The following is a 21,491-nucleotide window of genomic DNA, read 5'->3' on the forward strand; positions in this document are numbered from 1 at the left end:
TTAGCTGATTAAAATCTCTATATATAATGTATATATAATATATATATATATATATATATAATTTCCTCTATTCGGCGACTAGAGGAAATTTTTCTAAGCCTTTTTTCGACCGGTTCCCGAGTTAGTCGATCTCTGGCACGGACAAGCGGGTTTTTCCTCCCTGAAACTCGGGTTTTTCTTCCTGTAAACTCAAGAAAATCGACCGTAGAACCCACATTATTTCAGACATTAAATATATTGTGTTAGCGGTAGGGACCACGAGATGGCGGCACATTTGAGCCATCTCTCTTCACTGTGTACCGCTTAATTAGTGATAGCCTGGGGCCATCTATCTCTCATTGGTACCAGTGGAGATAGAACTGCCCACTCAGTCTCCAAAAGTTAGATATGGCTAAATGGCCTCGCCTACTCCCCGTATACGGGAATAAAAAGGCGTTAGCTGATTTTTTTTTTATATGTAGAAAGTATTTTACCTTGGGTATAATAAACCTTGGTCTTGCACTACTTGTAGGATCAGCTAGATTTGCAACACTTGCAGGCGCAAACTTGACTTGTTTGTCTGTTTGCTTACTTGGGAAATGGAGTAAAACCAAGTTTAAAATAGCTTGGTATCTTTAACATTTATCCTTGGTCTTGCACTACGTTTAGGATCAGCTAGACTTCTAACACTTGCAGGCGCAAACTTGACTTGTTTGTCTATTTGCTTACTTGGTAAATGGAGTAAAACCAGGTTTAAAATAACTTGGTATCTTAAACATATATATGTTTAATGATATATGTTTAGTGATTTTAATTAGTGATAGCTTTGGGCCATCTATCTCTCATTGGTACCAATATATATATATATATATTGGTTTATATATATATATATATATATATATATATAGATATATAATCTCAAGCGTCTCTTTTTCCTAAAGGAAAAAGGTAACAAGCCACGTCCTCTGATCATTGTTAATTTTTGTTAAATCTGTAGGTAGCAATTCTTCTCCCAGAGCTGTCACAACCAGCTGAGCCTGTGGCGACTAATGATTTTGAAGGAATTAAGATGTGATTGTGACAAAGAAATTCTGCCAGCTCTATTGCTGGATTGCTGTATGAAATAGTGTGCAGGCTGGTTTAACTTTCTTAGCTGTGGGAATAATAACCCTATTTTGTGAGAGAAACCTCTCTACTTGCCTGTGACAAAAATGGCATAATTTTAAACTAGCTGGAAAGTTGCTCTGTAATGTTCTTTCTTCTGAATGGTTACAGAATTTGATATGTCACTATAGAGGTAAGCAGTCTTTATATTATTATTATTATAATAACAAGTGTGGTTAGTATCCTAGAAGCTTTATGGCAACCTTTCTAGTCACATACTGTAGTGGAAGAGATCAAATACTTAAAGAAATTCGAACTTGTTCAGCCAATTTCGAATTTAGTCAATTATTAGCACAGGGAAGTAGTGTGGTTTCCATCTGAAAGTCTGGTTTTATCTTTCAACTTATCAGTTTTGACGGTAGATCTCACATTATTTCTGACATATCTAATAACTCTTTTCAGCTATTTTCTTTCTGATATCTCAATGTCATAAGTACCAATGATCAACGTTCAACGTTACTGATTGGATGGAAAAAGCAAATATGCTTTTATATTCTCCTTTGTTTGGATAGGTGAACTGTTGGATGGGATAGTTTTGAGCTTTATGCTCTCCCTTTGTGGGCAGTGTGGTTAGTTGATATCAGCTGGGAGCAGGATTGCTTTTGGTCTTTTGTGTTTGTTGTAGACTGTCTCATCGTATTCTGAGGCTTATTTGATCAGGGATTAGGATGAGTGATTGCTCTGGTGAAAACTTTCTCTGCTAGGTCATGTGGGGGCGATGTATGAGATTTTGGTCTCTTGATAAACTTGGGTGTTTCTGGCATACCATGGTGCATCCAAAATCATCCGTAGCGCTTATTTTGGATCCTCTGGAGTTTTAGGATATTAAATGGTGAGGTGTTGCTTCACGCTGGGGAGGCATACCTGATTACAGGACGTATTGCCATAATGTATATTAGCAGTTTATTTTGTAGCTGAAGTTTACTTCTGCAGTCGATCATGGGGTAAAGTACCAATGAGCTTAGCAGTCGATAATAACTAGTGTGGAGCAAGGTTGTTGCCAGCTGATTTCTAAAAGCTCCACCTTCTCCCTTTAGAGAACAAAAAAAGGCAGAAGAGGATTTATTATATTAAAAAAAAACAACAGGATATATAAATACATGTGGAGGGATCAGGCGTCTAATGAGTTCCATAACAATGATTTCAATGTGTTTAACTTTGTATGTAGCATGAAAAATTAATGCAAATTTCCGCTCTCGAGTATTCTTTCTTATGAGTTAGAGTGTTTTAGTTAAACTTTTAAACAGAAATATATATATATCTTCTTATTATTATTGTGCTATCTTCTATCGAAGGTCAGCGACCATCTTGGCGAACAAACTGCGCTCTTGTGCTAATCTGAGCAGTTGTGCACTGCTCTTTCCTGTCCACGTCTTGATGTTGTCAAACCATGATATTCTTTTTCTTCCTCTAGTTCATTTGCCATCAATTCTTCCTACCAAAATAGTTTGTAGAAGTTGGTATTTGCTGTTTCTCATGATGTGGCCAAGATATGATGTTTTTCGTTTATTGATTATTTGTACAAGATGTTTAGCATTGCCAATGGATTTTAAGACATCTTCATTGGTAATTTTTTCTGTCCATGATATCTTTAGCATTCTTCTGTATAGCCACATCTGAAAGGCTTCGATTTTCTTGATGGTTGTCGCCTTCAATGTCCATGTTTCAACTCCATAGAGCAGAATAAACCACACGTAGCATTTCAGCATTCGGCATCTGACTTCCATGTTTAGGTCGTTATTGCGGAATAGTGTTCTCATTTTCATGAAGGACTGCCTTGCAACTTCAATCCTTGTCTTTATATCTATTTCTGGATCCCGCCGTTCATTAAGCTAGCAACCAAGATATGTATATCTTGACACTTGATCAATATTTTTCCTATTGAGTGTCAGTTTCATTGATGAGGCTGGATGTTTGCTGATGATCATGTATTTTGTCTTGTTGATGTTTATATTTATTCCCATTCTTTGGCTTTCTATGTATACTCTGTCAATGAGTTTTTGGAGATCCATAATATTATCTGCAATTAGCACGGTGTCATCTGCATATCGTAGGTTGTTAACAATCTTTCCATTTATTGTGATTCCCTCTGGGCATTCTTCCAATGCTTTTTTAAAGATTACCTCTGCATATATGTTGAACAGGAGTGGTGAGAGCACACATCCTTGTCTCACTCCTCTTTTGATGTTAATATCACTGGTGGTAATGTTGCCTAATTGAACGGTAGCTGACTGATTCCAATACAGATTTGTTATTAGTCTTATGTCTTGTTCGTCTAGCCTTATTTGTTGAAGGATTTCTATTAAGTTAGTGTGTCTGACTTTGTCGAATGCTTTTTCAAAATCTATGAAACACATAAAGACAGATTTCTGTTTTTCTATGCATTTTTGTATCAATATTTGGGTACAGAAAAGGGCCTCTCTAGTACCAAAACCATTCCGAAAGCCGAAATGTGTTTCACTTAGAGTTTCTTCACTTTTTCTATATATGCGATTCTGAATTACTTTCAAAAATATTTTTAATGTTTGGCTCATTAGACTAATAAGTCTGAAGTCACCACAGGAATTCGCTTTGGGTTTCTTTGGGACAGTGATAAATGTAGATTTGAGCCAATCTGATGGAAATTCATCACTTTCATATATTTTATTAAATAGTTTTTCAAGAAGTTTGATGTTATCTGGTTCTATTAATTTTAAAAATTCTGTTTGCACACCATCTGGTCCACTGGCTTTTCCTGTTTTACTTGATCGTATAGCATTCTCTATTTCGCATTTCATGATTGCTAGTCCTTGAATGTTATCTTTTATATTTATAGGCTTCTGTCTAGTATCATTGAAAAGTTCTGTTACATATTTTATCCAAATCTGTGCTTTATTCTCTTCTTCTAGAACTATTTTTCCATTTTCGTCTCTTAGAGACACTATTTGCTTTTTCCTCAGTTTTCCGGAAATTTCGTTGATTTGCTTATACAGATTGAAATTATCATGTTTCTTCTGAAGCAGTTCAATTTCAGTACATAAATTTTTCATCCAATTTTCCTTGGCTTCTTTTATTTTTTTCTTGATGATGTTATGTGTTTCTGTATACCTGGCTAGGTCTTTGTTTTTATACATTCTTCTTGTATCAATAAGAGAAAGAATTTCATCTTGTTTTATATTATTCACATAACCTACTTCTTCAATACTTGTTGTTACGATGGCATTCTTTAAGCTATTCCAAAGAGATTCCACACTTTTATTTTCTTCTATGTTAATCTATTGTAATCGCAGGTTAAGCTGTGTCTTGGCACTTTTATTTATGTTCGGGTCTTTCAGTTTTTCTACATCGATTTTCTTTTTCTTCTTTTGTGATTTTTTAGCTGATTTTAATCTAAGACGTACTTCTGCAACTATGGGATTGTGGTCTGATGAGATATCTGCTCCAGGATAAGCCTTTGCACTCTTTATACTACTGTAGAATCTTTTATTTATCAGTATATAATCAATTTGATTTCTGACAATATTATGTTGGTTATCTTCAGGCGATTTCCAAGTGTACAGTCTTCTGGGTGGAAGTTTAAACCAGGTATTTGCTATTGTTAGATCTTCTTCCTGACAGAATTGGACTAGGCGATCTCCTCTGTCATTTCTGGTGCCTAAGTTATGTTCGCCAACAATTTCTCCATCACCCCGTCTTCCCACTTTTGCATTGAAGTCACCCATCTCTATGTTTATATCATGTTTCTTTGTTAGGTTTTTAATCTCTTTTAGGTGTTCATAAAACTCTTCAACATCTTCTTCACTTTTGTCAGCTGTGGGTGCATAAGCTTGGATGATATTTATGTTAACGGGGTTTCCCTTAAGTTGTAACAGCATTATCCTTTCAGAAAATGGAATCCAATTTATTACTGATTTATTGATTTCTTCATCTACTATTACAGCTACACCATGTCGATGTTTGTTCTCATCATTCCCAGAGTAATACATTGTCATAATATCTTGTTGACACTTTCCAGATCCTGGCCATCTTGTCTCGCAAATTCCCAAAATCCGGATGCCCAACCTCTTCATTTCTCTTGTGGCATTTCTTAATTTGCCAGCTTCATACAGAGTTCTGACATTCCAAGTTGCAATTTTAAAAGTGGATACCATTTTGAGCACGGAGATTCTTCGCACCCCTGTCCCATTTAAGGGACGCCGGGAACTTGGGGCCAATTGTAAGGGTTTGCTCACCATGGTGGTTGTTCTGGAGATAAGGTAGAGCAGTAGTTTCTCCGTTTGCTTTCTGCTTCGCAGTATTACAGACGTACTCAATATAATCATATTGTCATCTGCAAATCTCTGATCACAAGCTTTTCCGTCATCATTTGGCTTCAACCTTGTGTCAGTACTGACAATGCTGCTTCCCAATGTCAGGGGCAGTGACCCCAGCAGGTACTTATTTAATGGCGGCACTACTCGCCAAGTCACCGAGTTGTCATTGGGCTTTGTGAGGTTTCAAGTGAGACAGAGTTGCCACTTCTGCTCCCCCACGCCCTGATAGCTCAGTCGCTGTTGGTCCACGGCTGCTTATTCGCCAGATTGCTCTGCTTATATCGCAGCTAATCTCCATATCTGAAGGCTGTTCCCCGATCCGCGACCTGGGGACGCACCCGGTAGTAATCAGCTCTGCTATATATATATCAACAATATATATATCAACAATCCGAATTGAATAGAATTATGTATATGTGGATTTTCTTTTGAAAATGATCACTATAATAAATTTACTACAGAAAGAACTTTATTTTGGACTATTGTTTTTCCAGCATAGCGGGTAGATAGCGTCCTATCGACCTCTCTTCCCTATTATTATTATTATTATTATTGTTCCGGGAAACTCCAAGGAGTCGACAGACTCATCGAGGGAGGCCCTAACATCATGTCTGGAACAACTATTCAACATTCACACAGTATCTATCATATCTTGCCTTGAACTCATTCACGGTCGTAGCACCCACAACAGACTCTGGAAGCTTATTCCACTCATTCACCACTTTCTAAATAAAAAACCTAGCTCTAACACCCTTGTCAACCACGCTCTTTCCCAGCTTCCATGCATGGCCCCTATTCCTCCCACCACCAGTCATATTTTCAAAAATATCTTCTGGATCAATCTTATAAAAACCCTTCAGTAATTTGAATGTCTCAATCATATCACCCCTCCTTCGCCTATCGTCCAATTTCTGCAACCCACAAATCCTCAACCTATTCTCATAAGGTTCATTCCACAGACCTGCTATAATCTTGGTCACTCGTCTCTGGACCCTCTCCACTTCCTCCCCATCACGAAGAAACCCTGGTGCCCATAACTGGGCACAGAAGTCCAGATGGGGTCTTATCAAGGCTTGATACAGAGGAACAACAACTTGCTTCTCTCTGCATGTTAAAGTATTTTTTATAAGCCCAGTGATTTGGTGAGCTGTTTTAGTTACTTTTGCAATGTGTCCCCTAAACTTCAACTCCCTATCCACCAGCACTCCCAAATCCCTTGCCTCATCAATCTCCTGGAGTACGGTTCCACCTATGCGATATACTGCTGCTATTCTTTTCACCCCAAAGTGCATAACCTTACACTTTGCCACATTAAACTGACATCCATTTTTCCTAGCCCAGTCCTCCAAACTATTCAAATCATCCTGTAAAATTTTGACATCCTGTGCACTCACAATTGCTCTACCCATCTTTGCATCATCAGCAAACAAGTGAACACTTCCTCTCAAATCCTTTCCAATATCATTGATGAACAAATTGAAAAGCAGTGATCCAAGAACAGAGCCCTGCGGCACTCCACTAGTCACAAGACGTCTTTTTGACTCCACTCCTGAATAAACCACTCTCTGGTATCTCTCCTTCAACCACCCTCCTATCCATCTTACCAACCCTACATCTATCCCCATCTGCTCCAGTTTACTGATTAGGGTTCCATGTGGTATCCTGTCAAAGGCCTTGGCAAGGTCCAGTAGTGTCACTGTAAACCCATTTCCCCTATCCAGTTCAGCTGTCACTGTGTTATAAAACGTGAGCAAGTTACTGAGGCATGATCTACCCTTCACAAAACCATGTTGTCCCCCATACAATATCCCATTATCATCTATCCACTAGTTACCAAACTCACACCCCTCTGGATGGAAATGATCAAAAAAGTCGAGTGGCAGTTCTTGATATTTCGAAGGTATTTGATCGAGTCTTGGTTCTTGGTCTTTTTATCAAGCTACCATCCTGCAGTATTCCTCCTCTTTGTGAATGGATTCCTTGTTTCCTCTCTCGCCATTCACTACGAGTTATGGTAGAATAGTTTTCTTTCATTAGATTTTTCAATTAGTGTTGGTGCACCTCAGGTTTCACTACTGTCATGTACGTCCTTCGTCGTATACATCAATGATCCTTCTCTTCCTGAAATCTAATCCTATTCATAACTTTGCTGTTGACAGTAGTGTCCACTTCTCTTTTTCATTTTCGTCGTATACGTCAATGATCTTCTCTTCCTGAAATCTAATCCTATTCATAGCTTTGCTGTTGATGGAGTGTCCACTTCTCTTTTTCACTTTCAAGTTATCTGACCTTGTTATGGTCAGATAACTCAAAATTCGAGATCTTTAACTAATCTCCCAAACACTGATTTCCTTTCCATTCTCAAATGTGATGAGGATAACCTGGTGAATTTTAATGCAATCAAAATGTAGCCCTGCCTCATTTCTAGATAGAAAGACCATTTTGCTTTCCCTCTCTCCCTCACTTTTGACTATATCTTTCTTATCAACCGGGATCAAATTTGTTTCTTTTGGGACAATTCTCGCATCCAATCTATTCTGACATGAACACATCTAGTCCATAGATTCTTCAGCCTCCAAAAAAATTGGTATTATTTTCTGTTTTAAAGAGTATTACCCTCTGTTCAACTCCTAACACTTTATAAAGTATAAATCTGACCAACCTTCGAATAGTGTTTGACATTTGGGGTGATGCAGCTAAAACATTCCTCACAGTGATTGATTTTATACTGATCACCTCCTCTCTATTACTCGTATTACCAACACGAGTAGCTGCTATTCATCACCCACTTAGAGTTCATCTCCAAATTCATCGAACCAACATCTTATCCTCTATCTTCGTCTCCTAGACCTCTGCTCTTTGGAAAATTCTTCTTCATACTGTCTTCCCTAAGGACACATCTTCAGGTTTTCAAAAATAAAAAAATAATAATAAATAATCAACAAATTCGTCTCTTTAATTTGACCACTTACCCACGCACGGCAGTGTCATGTCATAGTTCTCGGGGGCTCTCGTATAATGTGGCCTGATTTATATTAAAAAAAATAATCAGCGATTAGTGTGAATGTTTGCGATTGTGCTTAGGCGAGAGATGAATTTTTTCACCGGTATTGCACCTGTGTGCGTAAGCGGCTTGAAATAGGTTCTTGTTTGATCTCTAGAGCAGGGCTTCTGGATTATATAAAAATATATTCAAAAATTCAAAAATTATATAAAAATCATAAATATAAAGGAAAGACATCATTAGCTCAGCCACGGTACTAATGCAATATATACTGTAGGTTTACAAGGGTGAGTGTCACATGAGTCAAATTAAAAATAAATAAATTAATAAGTACATAAAATTAAAATGAAGTACTATTTTTTATTGTCAAAATAATGTATTAAATTTTGCTGAGCGATAATTTCATGAAATCTTCCGAGCTCACACTCAGAGTATTAATTATTTTCTTAATACTTTAAAAATATTTAATTGTTTCCCGCCATTTTCATTTTACCTCTAGGGATTTTGGGATGAGTATTTAGTAACATTATGTGAAAATGGCGGACAAAGAAGAGAACGAGCCAACTATTGCCCTAGACTTGGTTGTAACCAAGTATAAAATGGCTGCAGAAATGGTTAATAGTACGTACTTTTACATTGTTCAAGGTTTATTTGCTAATGACAGTACATTTCCATGTGCTAACCGTAATAACTCATTAAATGTGTTCGATTTCCCCAGGAAAGTGTACCATACGGTTGCCATGTGTTTAGGCTTAGTATTAGTATCACAGTAATAGAAATACAAGTTACATTGTAAAATACTCTTGAATTTTATATTATTGTTGACTTTTCATAACACACAGAAATCGTGCACTGACGATTAGTGATGGAGTTTTCAGTTTGGTTTTAACATATGAAACTATACACACACGAAGCAGATTGCTTCATAACGATGTGCAACACTACTAATGCTTGTTTTATTCTCTTTATTGGTTATTTAGGGTAAATATTTAATCTTTCGAAGTTTTGCCTTTTTTATAAGGCGATCATACTTGATTGAACTACAATGAAAATGTTTTTTGATTCATTTTATTTTAAAACCCAATGATTGCGTAACAACATTTCGTCAGCTCAGTTGACCCATCTCATGCTATTATATCACATTAGTGGCATAGTCATTTATTCAACTGAAATAATTTATCATCGTAATTATAATTATTTACACCACACATTTCTACCATTTTATTTGCATTGCTTTCTTTTGACAAATTTACATGTATTATATTTAGAATAATACATTTGTCCAATGTATATTCTAAATGTGTTTTAGTATTAACCAAATTTTACTCACCTAAACGCATGAATGGTTGAAATTCTCGTTGAAATGAATGTATTTTTTTAAATCATTTTCTGCTTTTGCACAGTATGACAGCTGGATACTGTTTTTGTGACTAGTTAATTCAAGTAGTAATAACCAGCCATATGCATACATTAGTTATAACAAATACATTCATTTGTGTCCCTTTTTTAAAAAAATCAAATGTGAGTTTTGGCAGTGTAAAATATGCTGTATTTTTGTAGTGAACTTCGTTATGTCTCTGTGGATATAAACAATACACTATATTTTGTCTCAAATGAATATTTGTTAATAAATCATACAGTATCTATTAAAATCATTCCTATCATTATTAGCGTTTATTCATGAATGAGTATGATTGTCTGTCAGATTTGTCTAATTGTGAGTCTAGTGATGTCTGATTAAGCTTATGTTGCAACATTACACAGTGATTATATCTTTCCTTGAAGGATTTTCTTGTGCATTGTGATACTCATTTCTTATTCTATCAAATTTTTTCAAATGTACAGCAAAGTTGGGGTGACACCAGCTCTATAAACCAAGCATTTAGTTGCAGAATGAATGTCTTGGTCATCAGACTCACTTTCTTAAGCTGCATTAGCACATTTCATATGATTTAAAATTTCCTCATTAGTGTCAGCATTTGCTGCATTTACATCAGTGACTCACTAAATCATCTGCAGCAAGTTGATGAAGCACTTGCTTCTTAAAAATATTAACAATCATTTGAACTTCAGTTTTTCTAATATTAAATTGTTAGAGGCAGTATATAGCTTAAACAGATGGGAAAGTTGAGAAACCATACTGTAGATACTATTCTTGCTTGTCACATACCCCTTACATTTCACTCTTTGCATTTACCATCCTCTCCTGGCCATCATACTCCATGAAAAAAAAAAATTACTCTTCATTCCTTTATTGACCACTCACACTTTCATTCTTTTCTCCTGCAAGAGTCTGTGAATCCTGTTTTTAGGATCCTTTTACAATCATTGTTTCTAACATCTGCTAATTTTTATCCTTTTTTTTTTTTTTTCATTTTCATCCAGCTGTAACTTAGAATTCTTCAATATTCCATAGATCGTTCTGATATTTCAGTTACCTTCATTATAGCATAGTGGAAGAATGATGGGACATCATTCTTCCACTATATTCCCTTTAACTAGAAAAGAGGGTTAGATCATCTTCAAGAGAGGAATTGCTTTATATGGTCTTTTTCATTTCAGTGCTAGTTAGTTGATCATGTATCAAAGGTATCAAGGTTCTTCTCCCCTCCCCGCGTTTTTTTTTTTTTTTAACACCTACTCTGTAACGTAAAATTCTTTAATACTTCAAAGATAGGTCTACCATTGCAGTTATCTGCCTCTTTAGCAGCGGGTAATGTTTCCATATGTTACCATGCTGCTGTTGTAGTGCGTTTGGAAGGATGATGTGACATTGTGCCCTTCATCTGGAAAATACATTTTAGATTCTTGTCTTCACAAGAGGAATTTTTCATTTGAATGTGAATTAGCTGATCTGGAGGTATTACAGATTTTTCTTCCAAAAAGTTGGGTTTTTCATCCTGCATGCAGGCAGATTGGCCAGAAAACGTGTGATTAACGAAATTACCACTAGCATCTAATAAATAGTATTGTGTGTAGAGTGTAGTGTTGTTGGATTGTGCAGTTTCCAGTTGATGTATGAAGTAACATAGACAATGGGTTGGATTGTGATGTAGTGTGCTCTTCCTCAATGAAGCCTTGACTAAATGGAGGTGTCATAATAAAATTTTAGACCTAAACTGATTTTTTTCATCATCATCATCATCAAATTCCTGATATATACCCACAAGGGGGTGTACAGGATATGATAGTACTACATGAAAAATTTACATCATTACTAACTTCCTATCTACAATTTTCTTTGAAACCACTAGCATCTAATAAATAGTATTGTGTGTAGAGTGTAGTGTTGTTGGATTGTGCAGTTTCCAGTTGATGTATGAAGTAACATAGACAATGGGTTGGATTGTGATGTAGTGTGCTCTTCCTCAATGAAGCCTTGACTAAATGGAGGTGTCATAATAAAATTTTAGACCTAAACCGATTTTTTTCATCATCATCATCATCATCAAATTCCTGATATATACCCACAAGGGGGTGTACAGGATATGATAGTACTACATGAAAAATTTACATCATTACTAACTTCCTATCTACAATTTTCTTCGAAATCAGTCTGTTAGATGTCAAGACTCCAATATTATCAGGTGTTATTTTTCTGTCTTCTAAGGCACTTTTTACTATATCAATCCACCTATATCTTGGTCTTCCTCTGGGTCTTTTTCCTGCCAACCTGGCAGAGAACACTTGTTTTCCTAATCTTTCCTCGCCCATTTTGTTTAAGTGACCATACCACCTGAGATTAGCTCTGCAAACACTTTCCTGGATGCTGACAATGTCAAGTTCTTTCCTAATATCCTCGTTTTTAATATGATATTGCCATTGATGCCATCTGTTCACGCCTCTAATCTTTCTCAGGACTCTCATATCTGTGGTCTCTAGTCTTTGGTCAAGTGTTTTACTTCTGATCCAGCTCTCAGATCCATAAGTTAAAAGGTTTGAACACTGTCTTGTATCTAATTTAGTGTTCTGACTAGTTTCTCTCTTTTTCCATATGAATTTATTCAATTGACTTCCTACCATACCAGCTTTGTTCATTCTGTTGTCTATTTTTATATTCAACTTACCATCTTCAGTAAAAATTGCGCCTAAGTGTAGCTGAAATGTTTTACTTGTTCTATAAGTTCTCCATTCACAACACAGTTGACATTTTCAATGATTCTGCCTATTTTCATTGTGTTTGTCTTTTTAATGCTGACATTCATACCATATCTACTACAACAGTTATTCAATTTAGTCATGGAATATTGCACACTTGTAGCGGATTTATTTAGAAGTATAACATCATCTGCATAAAGCAAAACTGAGATTAACACCTCCAATTTTGATATCAGGTTTAATACCACTTTCCTTCATAATGTATTCCATATAGATAATGAATAAGAGAGGGGATAATGTACATCCTTGTCTGACACCATCTTCCTGTACTTCCTTCAATTCTAACTGCTGACTCACAACTCAAATAAAGACTAAGTATTGCTTGATATAATGCCCCATTGACACCATATAACTGCAGCGTATTGAATAGCTTCTCTCTTGGCACCTTGTCATATGCCTTTTCCAGATCTACAAAACTTAAATACAGATCTTTGTTATATTCCCATGATTTCTCAACTACCTGTAGTAATCTGACAACCTCTATTTGGCCTGAATCCGGCTTGTTCTTCACCAAGTTTCTCTTTCACAATCCTTCTCAACCATTTCTGAAGTATACTTGCATATATCTTACCAGGAACACTCAGTAATGAAATGCCTCTGTAATTCTCACATTCAGTTTTATTTCCCTTTTTATATATGGGTACTATGAGAGGTCTACGCCAATCATCTGGAATTTGTCCCTCTATCTGGTCCTGAACTATGCAGTGCAGCACTGTATAACTTTTAGACTTCCATACTTGAGCATTTCTGGTCAAATATCATCTACTCCTGCTACCTTTCCACATTTCAGATTTTTGATGGCTTTTTCTACTTCAAGTATGGATATGTATTCCTGACTGCATTCCTGGTTAGTGTTTTTTACCACTGTGCTGTCACTGATAGTTTCATTTAGCAATTTTTCGAAGTAATTACTCCATACTTGAAGGATATCTTTTTTTTCTTGTTTTCATGACACCTTTATCATCTCTAATTCCTTTTACAGCACTCTTTCCTCCATTCCTAAGCTTCTTCAACAACCTCCAGAATGTTTTGCTACCGTCTTGATATTTATTTTCTATGTTCTTGCCAAAGTCCTCCCATGACTTTTGTTTAGCCAGTTTTACACAGTGTTTAGATTTCTTACATTTGTCTGTGTATTCTCTAAGAGCACAGGCTGACTTATTTGCCAGGAACTTTTGATATGCTTTCTTCTTTTTCTTCACTGCCTCTTTAACTTCCTATGTTCACCATGGAGTTCTGATTTTTCTATCCTTGCACATAACCTCACCACATGCCTCTCTGGCTGAATCAATCAGTTTTCTTCGAGGTTTGCCATTGAATCTTCATGGTTTGGTTCTTATTCTCAAACTCTTTCATTTTTTCTTCAATAATCTTTGTGTATTTTAGTCTACAGTTCACATCTGAGAACTGCTCAACTTTTATTCACTTTAAAACTTTCTTACATGTCATTCTTTTCAATATGAAATTCAATTTTATCCTGTTCAAGACTAAATAGTGATCACTTCCAATTTCAAATCCTCTGTACACTCTGGTGTCCTTCACCAGTGGGATAACATCACTATCAACAATAGCATAGTCAATGAGACTTTTCTTATTCCTGGCCTCTTCTCTCCATGTGAATTTGTGCACATTTTTATGTTGGAAATTGTGTTAATCATAACCAGTCCATGTCCTGAGCAGAAGTCCAACAGGTATTTGCCATTATTATTAGCTTTGCTCTTTTATTATTATTCGTGACACCTCCAAAGAGTCTGAAGACTCATCATGGGAGGTAACCTACTATACAACTGTCTCGACCATTACACCGAACCTCCTACCAATCATCCCGATCAACACTAACTATTGCCCACCACAACTAGTATTTTTTTGTCTGTAAATTGCATGTGTTTTGAAGGGCCGATTTGTCGTATTAAACCCTACTACCTCCGTATGAGATCGGCTAACTCACCTTCGATTGAAAAAGTCCACATAATGATTCCTCCTGTCACAGTAAGAATCAAACTTAGGCCAATTTTCCCAAAATATTTTTGTATGTCTGACAATCATTTCTTACTCTGCTATTTAGACCCCCAACAAGGACCAACTTTTCCATTTTCATTGTGTCAGTTGCTTTCTCTAATGCCTCAAAAAATTCCCCCACTTCTACCTTTAGAACCTTCTGTGGGACCATAGGCATAAATAAGTCATTGTCCAGTTCCCCCATTCTGATATTTGCCCACATCACACTACTTGAGACTGCCTGCCATTCAAGAAGATTAGCCTCTTATTTAGTGTTGAATACTATGGCTACTCTTCCTTTTCCTTGATTGTCATTGCTGAATATAACATTTTGTATTTATTGCTCAGAAAGATCTCACCGGTTTTTGTCTTTTTTGTTTCAGTCACCCCTATTATGTCGATCTGGTACTTATCCAATTCCTTAGCTAGCACTAATTTTTTTTAACTTGAGAAATATGGAGAATATTTAATAATTCTTAAATAATGATGAGTATAATAGTTCAGATATATGAAAAAATTCAAGTTAAATATTTAAGCAACATTTAACAAAATCATACATTATAATAAGAAGGTTTGTTAAAAGGAAATTGTCATTGCAGTGAGCATCTGGCATGCCATAGGAACTCATGTTAAACAGAGTTACATACAGTAAATCCCATTTCATTCAAACTTGGTTAATTAGATACATCTTAAGATTCAAAATGAATGCTATTTCTCTATCAACTAACATAGTCATATGCCTTTCTTATTTCTTAATAAGCCAAATCTTATTTTGCTGGTTTCCATTTTTTTTTTTTTTTAATTCTTTGTTTCTCTTAGAAATTTATTGATATCTCTCTCTCTGTTCAAATTCTCACCTTCTGTATATTTCCTAAAAATAGCTGCTGTTCTAAAAAACCTTGTAAGTCACTTAGAAAAATAAGATTACTCATTTGCATGTAGTTAGCATGCTCAATTATTTTCCATGAAGTTCATATTACCAAAGTAGATCCAGTGATGAATCTTATGTGCAGAAGCACTTTTCTATTCAATGTAAACAAATTACATATTTGCAATATAAATTATATGTTATAATTTGCAGTCTATGTAAAAAAAAAGGAAAAATCTTGTGCATGCAAAATGACTATTTTATACGCTAACCACTCGGCCAACCAGGCCGAGTATTAGCGTATCCGCTCTCCAGCCAAAAGGCTGCGGGTTCGAATCCTGCCATGGGCATGGATGTTTATGATTGTCTGTGAAAATACTAATGGTGGTGGTTGGCGGTAGATGGCATTGGTGTAGATGATAAATGTAGTTGATGGATTGAGTGGTGGAGAACTGTGGAGTAGATGCTCTCCTTCGATGAGTCTTTGGACTCCCTGTAGGTGTTATGTAATAATAATAATCATATATTGGGGGGGTATCAAGAACTTCCAGCTAAACAATTTTGATGAGATACCTTTTTGAGTCCACTATGAATTAACAAAAAAAAAAAAAAAAATCGTTCTGTAATGTCAGTCACATTATGTATGTCACAGAATGCTAATTTTATTTATTCTATACTGCTAGTATATTTTATATTCGAAATAATAATGAATGAATCTATAGTAAACCAATAAACATTTTATACTATCAGCTGTTGTTAGAGTTAACTTGTAAGACAATTATTCACCGCATTGAACAACCAGCATGCCAGAGGAACTCATATTAAACAAGTTACGCAGCATTCTGCCTTAGTTGGAAGGTAGTTTGTTAAAGCAGTGTTTGCTGAAGTAAGAATTACCTGTAACTTTGGAAGAAAAGTTCCAAAACGGCTTCATTTAGCATGGTTTTCACTATACAGGATTATAATTTGCAATTGCCTCTAATCACTGAATAATGTAATTACTCTAATTGTTGCTAAATACGGTTCATTGAGTCTATATTCTGTATTTAATGCTACAAGAAAACTGCTTTGCTTGCATTTGTAGTATGGTGTTTTTGTGGTCATTTTCATTCTGCTGCTATGCTGTTGATATATGCTTATTATTATTGATTAGTTTAAATATAACAAACAAATATGGAATTCCCATAATTTGGTCGATTGGTAGAGCCTCTGTTACTAATGGCTCATGCAAAAAGTTAAGCAACTTTGAGTGCAGTTAGTAGTTGGAAGGGATCAATCGTTCGATGCTGTTGGCACACTCTCTGTCGATGAGTCTTTGGACTCCCTGAAGCAGTTAGGGAATTTACTCATGGCTTACATAACCATCTTAAGATGGTTATGTAAACCACTAACACAAAATTAACTTATTAAAAAGAGGAAAAGAAGAAAAAAAAACTGGTAGTGGAGAACCTTCAATTGAAATGATCGAAGTTAAGATTGATTCGAACTCTCAATCCAAAATAACATATTCTAACAAAACAATTAATCCCTTTTCTGCTTTAGTGACACAGATGATAGCATTCGATAGGTGCCCCTTTAGTAAAGCTATTATGTAATGTATACATATGAATACACAATAAAGAAGATAACTATGAACTAGAGGAACACCTGTATAATAAAAAGGGAAACTGAAAATTCAACTGATTCCATGTATGAGGATGCTGCAACTTCAGATTCAGTTCCTTCAACATCAGCTGAGTTATCAGTGAAGAAAAAACTTCAGTTAGCGGTAAACTCAAAAGCAGAAAAGCACCGAAGACCTAGCATATTACTTTGTATACATCAGTTCCCCTTTCTAACAAGTTGTTAGAAACAAACTGATGTATTTTGAAGAAGAATAAATTAAGAGGAAAATATTAGTATTATTATCATTATCTGAGACCTCTAGGGAGTCAAGGAACTCATCGAGGGAGGCTGTAAATTACCCAACCCAGCTATCATACCTTCCCTTAAATTCATTTACACTAGATGCACTCACTATCCCTAGGGCAAATTATTCCACTCACTCACTGCTCTCTGGGAGAAAAACCTAGCTCTTACCCCTTTCTTGACTGAGAACAACAGTTTTTGATTGCCTAATGACCAGACAACCAATACCAATAATTGTTGAATCTGAGAAATCTTTTTCACCTGCTGGATTAATTTTTTAAAAATGTCATATTTAAGGAACCACAGCCTCCATAAAGTTTCTTTCTTTGCATTAATTTTAATTAAAAAGGACACTAAACAAAAGTTTTTTTTTATTTATAATTTATATTAATAATAATAATATTTTTTTCTTTAGAATACAGTTTTTTTCTTTTTTCTTTTCATGTTTTATGTTTCAGTAAAATTTTGGTTTATTAATATTTGATTGTCTTTCCATCTAACATTTTTTGAAAATGTAAGCAATTACCAGGAAACCAGTAGTGCTTTTTTTGGTCCCTTGCAGTAGAGGCAAGTTTTCTGCATTTAGTTCTTTTGAAATCAATTCAAATTTCTTAGAATGCAATGCACATATCCTTATGGACATGTATAATGCTATGGATTAAGGGAAGGGCCACTACCCAGACCAGTTTCAACCTTTATTGAGGTCTCATCAGTGGGAGCAAGACCCAGAAGTGATATCAACGTTGTAGTAATTCAGAAGTCATATTTCCATATACAAGTAATCAAAAGGTGTTACACCTTATTACTAAACTAAAATACTCTGGATTAGAGATATATGTTGAAAGTTTTTCCACTTAGTTATCATATGCATGTTTTTTTATCATCATTATATTAGTATCTCCATGGAATTTGAAGACTCATTACAGAAGGCCTACTAAACATTATTGACAGTGTCATAGTTATTCTTGAATTCATTCATCACTTTCCAAGCAAAAATTCTGGTGGCAGGTTTTTTTATCTACTTATAGGTCAACAGCAAGTAAGAGGGAAAATGACTATGGTAGAATGACTTTAAACAATACTCATAGTAGGAAGGTGACTGAACCAAAAGAAATAATTGATGATGATTTTATAGCCCAGATGTTACAAAGATACATATCAACATTGAAGTAAGTGAACAGGGTGTGTTAAGCATATTAAAAAATATGAATGTGAACACAGCAGTGGGACTGAATGGCATATCAGCCCGTGTACTACATGTGCGAGAGAATTGGCATTGCTTCTGATGAAGTTGTTCAGTCTAAGTCTCAGCTCTGGCAGGATTCCAAGGGAGAGGAAAGAGGATAAAATAGTACATTTGCATAAAGGTGGCTCCAAGACAGAGGTAGCAAATTATAGACCAATTAATATATTGGAAGTGATTGTTAAAGTATTGGAAAAGTTGGTGAAACGTAAAATACAACAGTGGGTGAATAGGCAGTGTTCTTCCCAGAAATTTTTACCAGCCGGGTGGAATGAAGCATTAGCCGGGCGTACAAAAATTTTGAATGAGTTAAGAAAGACCTTTTTTCATAACAAATTAAAATAGTAATTTTATTAGAAATTACTTCAAACGAGGATAATATTTTAATAATTATAACAAACAAGACTAGGATTTTTCTTATTTTCTCAATAAGTAATGAAAAACCTTGTAATGCTCACAGTTTAAAATTCTATACATCGGCAGCTTTTTCGTAATTAAAATCTAGTCCCTACAGCGAAATCAGCATCAGATTTAGAGTGTTCTGGCTGATGCGATTCCTCATACATGTTTTTATTCTTTTTAATGCAGAGAAACTCCTTTCACATTCAGCTGTGCTCACGGGTATGGCCAGTCCAACAGCATCTAGTTTTGCTAAATTTGGAAAAGACTCTTTGAGCTCAGATGTTGCTAATTTCAGTAGTATTTGTCTTGGATCTAGATTTTTGTATGACTGTCCATTAATCATTTTTGATGCAACTGCCCATTCTAGTTTAGTACTTTCATAGTTTAAAACTGCAGAACTTCCATTTCTAGAATAATAATTAAAAAGAATCTCAGAAGCCTCACGTTGATCATGATTTTCTGCATTGAAAAGTCTTGAAAAGCAGGAAATGATTGGCATATCTGGAAATCTTGCTTCTAGGTGTTTAATAACTGTGCCTATGTATTTATTATATATTGTAGTCTCAAATGTAATAACATTAGAATCTGAATAATCAGTGTGAAGGTCTGACCACCTGAAAGATGCTGATGAAGATTTTGAAAATGACTGCCAGGAGTGTCTTTCAATTCCATGATGGATAGTTTTCTGGCTTCTAAGACTGGCTCTATTTCAGTTAAGTCAACATCTTGCCTTTGCCATGATCCAGACAAGTTAGATAAATGCTGTAACACATCTGAAAGCATCATTAGTGAAGCTACGAAATTGTATGTTTTAATATATTTACTTAAACCTTCAGCTGTGATATAATTTCATTCGGTGGCTTCTCTTTCCAATGCAGCTATAACACTCACCATGCATGTTCTTAGAGACTGTATTGCAGAATCACGAGACAGCCATTTAGTGTCACTAGCCATTTTAAGTTTAATCTGAGGACTGTTCAGTATATTTTGAACCATCCTGACTGAGGAATTTTGGAAGAAGAAAAACAATTGCCTTAAGATATCATTAAACATGACTAAATAAGGCACTTCAGCAGCTGCTTGTGCACTAGCAAGAATCAGTCAGTGGTTTACACAATGATAATTGACCATGAGTCCATCTGTTTTATCTTGGAGAAGTTTTGCAACTCTCTTTTGCTTTCCAATCATGACAGCTGCTCCATCAAATTCTAGGCCCACCAGATTACAAGTTTTTAAGCCTAGACCGTCAAGGGTTTCAATTACTTTGTTAGTTATAGTCTCAGCTTTGCCATCAATGATATTGCAAGTTGATACAAAACTAACCCTGACCTCTTTTCTAATTGACAAGCATATTTAATGTACACAATTGGCTGTTTTAAAACTGAGATGTCTGTAGTTTCATCACATAAAACACTGAAAAAATCTGCAGAATGTATATTTTTCAGTATTTCAGATGTTATTTCTGATGCTAAAATATCAGTCAACTCTTGCATTATTCTTTCCAAGGTATAATGTGCAATTTTTCAAATAATGTAGTATGTGGTAACTCATTTTTCGCTGACTAATACATAGATCTTAAAGCTCCCAGAAAAGCATCTCTCTGCAAGTTATTCAAAATTAAAATTGATTTTTCAATTTGCCCTGTTCCAGTTTCTTTTAGTATACATTTTTCAATTATATATGAACAAGAATCAGTGGGTAACTTGCTTTGTTCATGGTCAACCAAGCTTTCTTTTCGAAGTCTTGTGCATAGTTACCCAAGTCACTTCCTTGTTTGTGGGTTGTCTCTTTCTGTATTTCATATATGTGGAACACATCATTCCATTATGCACAGGCCTATTTTCTTTTACAAAATAAAATATTAAATACTTGACTCACAATCTTCAGACAAAAACCATTATTAAGAAAAATAAATGTAGATTTTTAACATCGATGTTTGCCTTCAATTCGAATTCACTCAATTTTCAAAATTTATTTCTTGCAAACATCAAAATTATGTCTCTTTCGTAAAAGATCTTCTTTGCAACTAATGCTGTTGTATTCGAGATCCCGATTTTTGTCTTCTTCCACATACAGATTGGTGTGCATCAAAGTGAATATCCAGAGCTCTCGAGAATTGCTTGCAATGCAAGAAATTGAGCTGGTCTCACAAGTATCGAGACTCTCCGGTTCGATTTCTCATCATTATTAATTAAAATATGTCTTAAATAATTTTTCCATTCTTGCTCATTATTTAGCCATATCAATTCACAACATTAATTGGCTGGGCGGTTTGCCCATTCAAAAGGTCCTGGAGAGAACATAGGATAGGGACGTGATACTAGTTGGCAGCATGACTCTGTAAAGGATAGGTCCAGTCTTGGTAACTTATTCACAAAAGTGACAACAAAATTGAGTCAAGGAAATGGCGAGACCATGATACTGCTCGACTTTGCCAAGGCATTTGACAGAATGCCACATGGAAAACTATTACAA

General features: G+C 35.4%; 1 protein-coding gene across 1 annotated transcript in view; it reads left to right on the plus strand.

The window, feature by feature from the left end:
• Positions 1-8,975: 8,975 nt before the first annotated feature.
• Positions 8,976-21,491, plus strand: part of LOC150109377 (proliferation-associated protein 2G4) — a 179,035-nt gene continuing 166,519 nt past the window's right edge. Inside the window, exon 1 of the mRNA XM_090407788.1 lies at positions 8,976-9,060. Coding sequence (XP_090263914.1) covers positions 8,976-9,060 — 85 coding nt within the window. The remainder of the gene's footprint in view (positions 9,061-21,491) is intronic.

Source organism: Typopeltis vanoorti, chromosome 2 (genome assembly GCF_054136105.1).
Source record: "Typopeltis vanoorti isolate ZY-2024b chromosome 2, IOZ_Tvanoo_1.0, whole genome shotgun sequence".
NCBI classification, from domain to species: domain Eukaryota; kingdom Metazoa; phylum Arthropoda; class Arachnida; order Uropygi; family Thelyphonidae; genus Typopeltis; species Typopeltis vanoorti.